Source organism: Oncorhynchus gorbuscha, linkage group LG02, assembly GCF_021184085.1.
Source record: "Oncorhynchus gorbuscha isolate QuinsamMale2020 ecotype Even-year linkage group LG02, OgorEven_v1.0, whole genome shotgun sequence".
In the NCBI taxonomy this organism is placed as follows: Eukaryota; Metazoa; Chordata; class Actinopteri; order Salmoniformes; family Salmonidae; genus Oncorhynchus; species Oncorhynchus gorbuscha.
In genome coordinates this window covers 71,304,411-71,314,192 of record NC_060174.1, presented here as the reverse complement: position 1 = coordinate 71,314,192, position 9,782 = coordinate 71,304,411, and the positions used below count along the sequence as shown (strand labels likewise).

The window sequence follows — 9,782 nt, the reverse complement described above, 5'->3', positions numbered from 1 at the left end:
TAATAATAATAATAATAATAATATATGCCATTTAGCAGACGCTTTTATCCAAAGCGACTTACAGTCATGTGTGCATACATTCTACGTATGGGTGGTCCCGGGGATCGAACACACTATTAGTGTGGTCTCAATCAAATGATCCATAGCCTATAAGCTATAGGCTACAAAGTGCATGCTTGGAGAAGCACAGAGCAAGGTTATGTTTCTAAAATAGCTGCTGCGATGGTGTAAATACAACTAGGCTGCATTACACACTGCAATGGATATTCTCCATGTAACCCTTATTATAAATAACGTTCACTCCCTAACTCTCAGAAAACTAGACACATGAATGTTCTTGCAACGTCCCATAATACACCCCTCCCCTAAACTAATGGACAACAATACGTAGGCTTCCACTTCCACCATATACATACTACATACATTTCATGGATAGTATATTTTACGTTAGTTATCTTGTTTGTTTTTAGTCCCAGCCTTCAGCTACCCTCAACCCCTCCCATCTATTTCTGAAGAACATCCAGTTTTGAATTCTAGCTGCCATATATTTTTCCACTGTGCTGTGATGTTTCACAAAAGTTCTGAACCTTTCTATTCTCATAGTTTTTACAGATTGCAAATGAAAGATAAACACCTTTGCTAAGATTATTATTATATTATTGATCAATTTACTATGACTTCATATCACCCAGCAGTGCTATTTGCAGAGTTAGCTTTAAGTAAATGTACAAATGTTTCTGCCATTTCTGAACCTGTGACTGAAAACAAGCTACATATATAGTGATCTAATGATTCTCTCTTCACAGCAAAATCTGAAGAGATGAGATGGATGTATCCCCCATATATATATATAAAATTATATTAGTTGCAAAAATGTTGTATGATAATTTACATTTAGAAACTGTGTTTTAATCCAGCGTCGTTTTGTGTATCAGTTCATAGACCACGTGTCATGGAATCAGTACATTGAAAATCTCCCAATTATTTTGCAACCTGTATGGCGCAGCTGTCAATTTTTGGTCCGTATACTTTTTTATTTATTCCAATATATACAATGCCTTCAGAAAGTATTCGGACCCCTTGACTTTTTCAAATTTTGTTACGTTACAGCCTTATTCTAAAATTATTTAAATTGTTTTTGTTCCCTCATCAATCTACACACATTACCCCATAATGACAAAGCAAAAACAGGTTTTTAGACATTTTCGCAAATTTTAATAAAATAAAAAGCTGAAATATCACATTTACATAAGTAAGTATTCAGACCCTTTACGCAGTACTTTGTTTAAGCACCTTTGGCAGCGATTACAGCCTTGATTCTTATTGGGTATGATGCTGCACAGCTATTTTCAGGTCTCTCCAGAGATGTTCGATCGGGTTCAAGTCCGGGCTCTGGCTGGGCCACTCAAGGACATTCAGAGACTTGTCACGAAGCCACTCCTGAGTTGTCTTGGCTATGTTCTTAGGGTCGTTGTCCTGTTGGAAGGTGAACCTTCGCACCAGTCTGAGCTCCTGAGCTCTCTGGAGCAGGTTTTCATCAAGGATCACTCTGTACTTTGCTCCGTTCATCTTTCCCTCGATCCTGACTAGTCTCCCAGTCCCTTCCCCTGAACATAATCCCCATAGCACGATGCCGCCACCACCGTGCTTCGCCGTAGGTTTCATCTGTGCCGCAGAGATGATTGTCTTTCTGGAAAGTTCTCCCATCTCGACAGAGGCACTCTAGAACTATGTCAGAGTGACCATCGGGTTCTTGGTCACCTCCCTGACCAAGGCCCGTCTCCCCCGATTGCTTAGCTCAGGAGAGACCTGAAAATAGCTGTGCAGCAAAACACCCCATCCAACCTAACGGAGCTTGAGAGGATCTGCAGAAAATAATGGGAGAAAGTACAGGTGTGCTAAGCTTGTAGCGTCATTCCCAAGAAGACCCAAGGCTATAATCGCTGCCAAAGGTGCTTCAACAAAAAAATACTATATTATACTGTGGTATAAATATTGTAGTATTCACTGTAGTATTTACTGTAGTACTTATAGTTGACTATAGTATGAATACTGTAGTAATATAACAATGTAGTATAAAGTATAGTAATTAATGTAGTGTTTTTGCAGATTCTAGTATAATGTATTTAGTGTAATGTTTTTGCAGATTGTAGTATACTGTAGTATTTATGTGTTGTTTTTGCAGACTGTAGTATACTGTAGTATTTACTGTAGAGTTTTTGCAGATATTACTGTAGTATTTATAGTGTACTGAAGAAATACTAAAAGAGCAAATGTTGTCCTTCTGCTCTTTTCTGCAACCCGTAGGGAACACAATACACAATACTTGGCATGTTATATCCCCTTTCAGGGATATAACATTAGAATTGTATAGCTAATATGCTATATGTTTGTAGAGCGACTGAGGTGAATTAACCTACAGCAGCCAAGGTGATAATTGCTGGGGTCATTTTTGCTTGTTTTTGCTGTTCTCCAAATAGCATTTTAACATTTTTTTATTTTATAGAAATGCATAAAATGAGCTTCAACTTTCAGAAAATGTCATGGGAGCCCCCTTCTGGACCTCACTAAAACTCAAACCCTGGTTACAGCCCTGAGAGGTGAAATGTGGAATAATGGAAGGAATGAATCCAAGCCTCACGCTTATCACCGGTGGAAAGCGGGGCTTCCAGCGAGGTGCGGATTTCATTGGCCTTGTCTGGCGTGATTGTAGATGCTTCAACAGAAGTCACGAGAGAGCGACTCCCCATAGTATGTTGTACAAAAGTTGACTGAAAGGGAACTCACAGTTCTCTCTCTAACAGGCTGACCACACCGCTCGCGTCGCATGTGTTGCAAAATAAAATGTAGAAATCTATGTTATTCAATTATTGCACCCACACTGCTTGTGCTCTCCAACGAGCGCCTGCATTGCCAAGGGCTAAAATAGAAATTAGTTATATTTCTCACACAGATCGCACTGCAAGTCCTGCCTCTCCCATCTCATTAGTTTATAGAAGCAGGTACCCAGGTGCCATCTCTTCATTGGTTATACCCACGTAGGTGACTGAAAGACAAACGAGGTCAGTGGCAGTAATGCACCTAATTTATTAAAATTGCCAATCGCAATATAAAGTCGAGAGAAGAAAAACCCTAGAAGGAAGAGAGATGACTAGAAATGATTCAGTTGACCGTTTTATGTGTGGATTAATTGGCGGATTAGAGGACCTTGTGCATTTCAGGTAAAATAACAACTCAATGTTTATATCCCAGGACAAATTAGCTAGCAACAGCAAGCTAGCTAAATAGGACAAATTAGCTAGCAAGTGTAAGCTAACTAGCTAAATTGCCATAAATGTTTAATGCTTTTCGACCTGTCCCCAAATGAATATAATTGGTTGAGTTTGTTTTGATATTTTAACCTGCGTGTCATGATCACGTTGTGTGGGGGGACAAAATAAATGTATGTACGATGGCGCACGCGCGCAGCCGGTTTGGGTTCCGTGTAAGGGAAAGACGTTCTTCAGTTGCTCTATGGCCTGTTGAAGGTGATGGAGCTGGAGCAGGGTGATCCAGCCTAAGGCCCGTCCTGCTTACACATTGGGAAAACAAAGGCATGAGGGCTCCCTTTTAGACAGTCCCCTAATGCCTTTTGACAGTTAATCCTCATATCAAACGAGCGTACTGTTACCTGGGGGTTCAGTGTTGCTGGCTCCTGTGCTTAGCTGTCTCCCCAGCTGGTCTCTTTGTAACACTGATGATGGGGTTCCAGTCAATACACTGTCCTTGAAATCCTCTCTCTCTAAACATATACCAATATCATGAGGAAATAAAAGGATGCAACTTCATGTTGATAGGACTGCATTCAAGGCATCCCCCGTCTGCTAACCTCTGACTGGGACTCCCTGTTGTAGAATCTCCCTTAGCCGGTGGAGCTGACTCTAGCTCCTTGTTGGGGTACTCCAGGATCTGCATGCAGGTTTCCAGCCTGCCCTGATGGTACCTCAGGTTCCTGGCCTCAGCCAGCAAGGCCTGGTTCTGGTAGTCCTACTGCTCCACGGAGCCCTCCCTCAGATGTGGTCAGGCCTGGCCACAGCATGCCTCCACTCTAGATGTCAGTACTCCCCCTGCAGTACCTTGGGGGGAATTACACTTTTGTGACCCAAGGTACTTTGTGTTTTATGTCTACAACTGTGCTCTGATATGATGGCAGATCTAAGGTAAACACTGCCTGAAGAACACTCTTGTAGAACTCGAAACGCGTTGTAGTTGTGCGTACTGATATAAACTATAGGCTGATTGGCTCCTAATGTATGTATATATTATCTGTAAATAGTTAACTAAAGTGTTCTGCATCGTACTGGCCACCTACTTGTTTTCTTTCTTAGATCTGAGGTAAACCCATTATGATTAGATACTCTGGGCCCGGTTTTTCAAAAGTTATCTGGATTTCACCTATTGAATAGGATTAAATGCATAAAAATAGAATGTTTAGAACGGGAGTTCCCATTAAAGTCAATGGTTTGTCTGTTCTAATCATTATGTTTCTATGCATTTAATCCTATCCGATAGGCAAAATCCAGATAGATAACCATTGAAAAACTGGGCCCTGATGCCAGAAATATTTTTATTTGGGTGTGATTGGACTGACTTTGGTACTCATAAAATGAACAGGACATGAGGGTTCGTGACCTCTCACCTGTTTTCATTCTACAGCATGGCCAGTGTTTTCTGCAGCTCATCCTCGGTCACAGCCTGTATAACCCAGGTAATGATCACAGGATGCCAGGGAGTCCTGCTCCAGGCGGTCAAGATACTGATCCTCAACCAGAATCCTCAACCAGAACAGAGGGAAGGACAGAATGAACCATGCGGACGTGAGGAAACCTGAGTGAAGCTAATCTAATGATTTCTAACAGTCTCATCTTGTTGTATCGTAAGAGCTTTATATGATAAACTCACAGGCTCTCAGTGAAGAAGGAGCAGTTCTCCATCTCAACGAGTCTTGAACAGAAGCAGAGAGTAAAAACAGTTCACTGTAAAATTAAATGTGTCATGGGAGGGAATTCCAAGAAGTTCAAATCCAGCAGTCTTAACATTACAAAAGGGAAACCATAGCCGTTGTTGCTAAGTCAGGTTTATGTGCTTTTCTTTGTCAGAATTACACTACTGTGCCTTCTTCACTCATTGCTTACATTTTATAAACATGATCTGGCAGAGAACGAGGACACACCAGACCAAATGTTTTAATATGATTAAACCCAAACAAAGGAGTCACGCCACTCCACCATACTCGTTAGTGGCATCATGTTCATCTGTGTGGAGAAGATCATTTCAGAGAAAAGGCACATTGTGGGCAGTGCTGCTGAGGGCAGAATATAATGACATATAAAGACTGCATGCATGTATAATGGACAAATTAAAATGAAGGAGTTAGCCTACTACAGATTACTTAAATGTCAGGGGGAAAAGTTAAGAAACTGACAGGCTATCCTTTGCATGCAAGTAGTGTTCACTATGCAAAGTCTGCTGATGTCAACCCAGCTGTTCAAAGTATAGTCTGCAGGAGTCATTGCCTGATAAAAACTGGGTTATGAAGTTCTGCGGACCCTGCTGACCTTCAGCGTGCTCTCCTGTGCTGTCTGGTAGGGCTGGCCCACTTCTCTGAGCCTTATTCACAGATGTGTTACAACTAAATCAATACCCCTGGGGTGAAGCCTACTCAACTAGTGGGCATCAGCAGGCAGGTGATGCTATAGAATTATTTATTGACTCATACCTACAGGTATAGTGCTCAATTCTGGAGTGTGTGTCAGAGGGGAAGCCTTGGGGACGAGCTGGACCTAACTGAAGCACAGAGATGTCTATCAAAATAAGGAGTGTCAATTTGTGCTGACAGTCTCCAGATGTTCCATCACATAAGACCTCCCAGGCTTTAGGACTAATAATCCTCACTCCTTGCCCCCAAGACAGGCTGTACATTTGAACTTGTTCTTCAGTGTTTTGGCAAAATCACATCCTCTCCCCTGAAGTGGTTTGTTCTGAGATCAGAAAATAACATATGGATTAATAAATTGATTTTTTTCTCTCTCATTTTGTCTGTCATAGTTGAAGTGTACCTATGATGAAATTTACAGGCCTCTCTCTTCTGGAGAACTTGCACAATTGGTGGCTGACTAAATACTTTTTTGCCCCACTGTATATGGGAATGTCTGCTCAATCCAAATTGATGGAGGAGACAAGTGGAAAAGGGAGAAGGTAGGGCACTTGTTTGCCTGCCATATATTAAAGATGCAAATTGGCTGTAAGGATTTGGCACAAATAGAAAAATATAAGAGTTTAGTTTGAGGACAAAAATGTTGACAGCAGCACCATACAGGTTTCAAAATAAATGGGAAGAGATTTGACATACCGATTACATGGTTTATGAACTGGTACAAAAACAACACGATGTTTTTCAATTTAAATTATTATATCCGCAGTACAACAATCTCAGCTCTGTAGATTTTGCTGCGAATAGACAGAATCCCTAGATTAATTTTACATTTAAATTGAACTAGGCAAGTCAATTAAGAGCAAATTATTATGTACAATGACGGCCTACACCGGCCAAACCCGGACGACGCTGGGCCAATTGTGCGCTGCCCTATGGGACTCCCAATCATGACCTGTTGTGATACAGCCTGGAATCAAACCAAGGAGTCTGTAGTGACGCCTCAAGCACTGAGATGCAGTGCCGTAGACCACTACGCCACCCGGGATCCCATTTATTCTGGTTTTAAAAAATCACTTAAAATTAACCTTACAAATAGCAGTGTTGGGCGATTTAGAAAGCCATAGTCAGTCAAATAATACTTGCAGAAAAGGTTTTCATCTTTAGCTCACAATCTGTGGATACTAAAGCACACACATCCCTGAGTCGCTCGTCTTTTCAGTTTGCTGCAGCTACCGACTGGAATGAGCTGCAACAAACACTCAAACTGGACAGTTTTATCTTAATCTCTTCATTCAAAGACTCAATCATGGACACTATTACTGACAGTTGTGGCTGCTTTGCGTGATGTATTGTTGTTTCTACCTTCTTGTCCTTTATGCTGTTGTCTGTACCCAATAATGTTTATACCATGTTTTGTGTTGCTGCCATGCTATGCTGTTGTCTTAGGTCTCTCTTTATGTAGTGTTGTGTTGTCTCTCTTGTCGTGATGTGTGTTTTGTCCTATATACATTTTATTTTTAATCCCTGTCCCCGCAAGAGGCCTTTTGCCCTTTGGTAGGCCGTCATTGTAAATAAAAATGCCTTCTTAACCGACTTGCCTAGTTAAATAAATGTTAAATAAAAATAACAAATATACGATTAGAAAGGTTCAATGTTTGTAAAATATCACAATTAAAAAATATATGACACATGGAAACCAAATGAGGGAGGTTTATGGTGATAGCTGGGATGGGCTGAGAGTGACATAAGAAATACTGATGGCATAATGAAATTAGTCTTATGGGTTTATCAGAGTCCAAAATGTGGATGCGTACGCACAGCAGTGTTCTCCAACATTGGACCGTTGTCATTCATACTTTTCAAATTCTCAGCACAGCTCAAGCAATTTCACCAACTGTCAACACATTCAAATGAATAGAGGACACGTACGTACCGGAGACGCGTTGGCTAGGAAATGTGTGGATGTACATCCCCCACTTTGGTGGTCTCAGATGGGACATGAGACAATCGTATCTCAGCTTCTGTGGACTATGATTTATGCTTTTTACTGGGGTGTACTGTAGTACTCAATGATGGGGTAAATTAAAGCCTTGCCCTTGGTAGTATGCCAGGACAGGAAGCAGCTTTGACATTCCCTATATGGTTGAAATAGCATTCACCTGTTGAGGCCCTGTGGCTCACCTAAAGCTCTTGATGGGAAACTGTTTCCAGGTGGAGCACTTGGCCTGGTGTTAGGCGTTCTCTGCCTGGACCACTCGCTGCAGCACAGACAGCCACACCACGGACTGGAGCTCCAGGCTCATCCACTCCAGGAAGTGGGACAGCTGGATGGAGGTTTTCCCAGGAGCCTATAGCCACATGGTGGGGAAGAGAGGAGAGGAGGACCATGAGACCACCAAAGATCCAGAGGCAGGGCATATGCTCTCTGGAAGCCTGGGGACAGTAGTTCCCTTCAGAGACTGACTTAGTAGAGCTGTAGTAAATTACTCTAGTCTCAGTCCTTTATTTCCAGAAATAAGTCATGAAATTGATGATGAGAAATGTTAAAGAAAGTTCTCATGAGTCACTAATGTTCATTACTGGACACAATTCTCATTAAAAGGGTTTGAAAGTCACTCCATGTTTAATTTCTTAAGGGTCTACATGAGAGAAATGACATAATTAAGTTGCTATTCCCGTTTGGGTTCCAGTGGTGTGCTCTAATCCAGCTGTGGAGCCTGATAAAGCCTGTCTACTATAGTAGCATCCCAATTCTCCTGGAGTAAGAGACTGCTGGGTATCTTTCATGAGTACATAACAGAGAACAAATCACATATTTACTATACAAAGACATGCAAAACGTGTGTGCATGAACAAATACACAACGTACACATAAGTGCCAGACAGCACAAGGTCAGAGACAGGGCCTGAGGTGATTAGCCCTTTCGGATAACACAGTCCATTACATTTTTTATTTATTTAATCTTTATTTACCTAGGCAAGTCAGTTAAGAACAAATTCTTATTTTCAATGACGGCCTAGGAACAGTGGGTTAACTGCCTGTTCAGGGGCAAAACGACAGTTTGGCACCTTGTCAGCTTGGGGATTTGAACTTGCAACCTTTCGGTTACTAGTCCAACGCTCTCACCACTAGGCTACCCTGCCACCCCTTCAAACAATTTAGTGTACACTAATCTCAGACACGTCAAGATGAGACTGAGGCAGCAGACATATGACTGACTCATCTATAAGAGTCTATCAGAAACAAGGCATTGATGTCTCACCGTATTCATCATGAATGTTTGACATAAGGTTTGAGTTAACATAACTGTCATCATAAATTAGATGCTCAGTTTAATAGGACTCAGTGTTTAGGCATCTGCATCTCTCTACCATGGTCTCAGAGCTACTCTCAAAGATGTATAAATAGCCTCAAATCCTCTCTTGACATTAGTCTGCTGCTCACATAATGGATTAAAGTACACCTTACCAGTGCATAAAGAATGTTCACATTCCATTTTGAAAATCAATAACATCACATATCAAGATTGGAGATAATCAAATGAGAGTTTTTAACACAGATTGGATTTTATTTCTACACTTCTTGTAATATTGTACTAAAACAGCGACTAACATGGGGAAAACCTTGGGCTGTACTTAACAGTAATAGCTAAATGCTTATTTTGACCAACGTAAATCCTAGCTCACCATGCGAAAGCAGCTGGCCACGCTGGGCTCCACGTTGCTCCCTCTGAAGGCAGCCACCTCTCCTAGCTGCCGTGGGACCTGGATGAGCTCCTGGAGCAGGGCACTGTGGTGTTGCTGGTCAGCACATCCACCAGGACCAGACACCTGCCAGAACATCCTCCCCTTAGACAGGAAATAGGACACAGACAAGGATGAGCATAAATGGCAAAATACAACTACAAAGTACCCTAAAGACCAAAGTATTGTATTTAATTCAAATATATGTATTTTAAAATACGAAAATACATTTGCAAGTAGCCGGACAAACATCAACAACATTCTCAAAAACGTCTTACTTGCTTTGACTGTGATATGTTGTTGTTTATCTACATTAGTTGAATGCAAATCAAATCAAATTTTA

At 41.3% G+C, this 9,782-nt stretch overlaps 1 protein-coding gene across 1 annotated transcript; it reads right to left on the bottom strand.

Moving 5' to 3' along the window:
• Positions 1-7,128: 7,128 nt before the first annotated feature.
• Positions 7,129-9,782, bottom strand: LOC123994150 (dystrophin-related protein 2-like). Its single transcript, XM_046296672.1, has 2 exons — positions 9,383-9,782; positions 7,129-8,043 (listed from the first exon to the last, which is right to left on the bottom strand). Exons 1-2 carry the CDS (start codon positions 9,698-9,700, stop codon positions 7,927-7,929), a joined length of 435 nt encoding a protein of 144 aa, XP_046152628.1. The 5' UTR covers positions 9,701-9,782; the 3' UTR covers positions 7,129-7,926.

What these genes read in the sequence shown, in the direction of transcription:
- LOC123994150 (XM_046296672.1), bottom strand. Translation starts at nt 9,700, where the DNA reads ATGTTGTTGATGTTTGTCCGGCTACTTGCAAATGTATTTTCGTATTTT. An exon ending in TGGCCAGCTGCTTTCGCATG is followed by an intron (nt 8,044 to 9,382) that starts GTGAGCTAGGAT and finishes ATGTGGCTATAG; the next exon opens with GCTCCTGGGAAAACCTCCAT.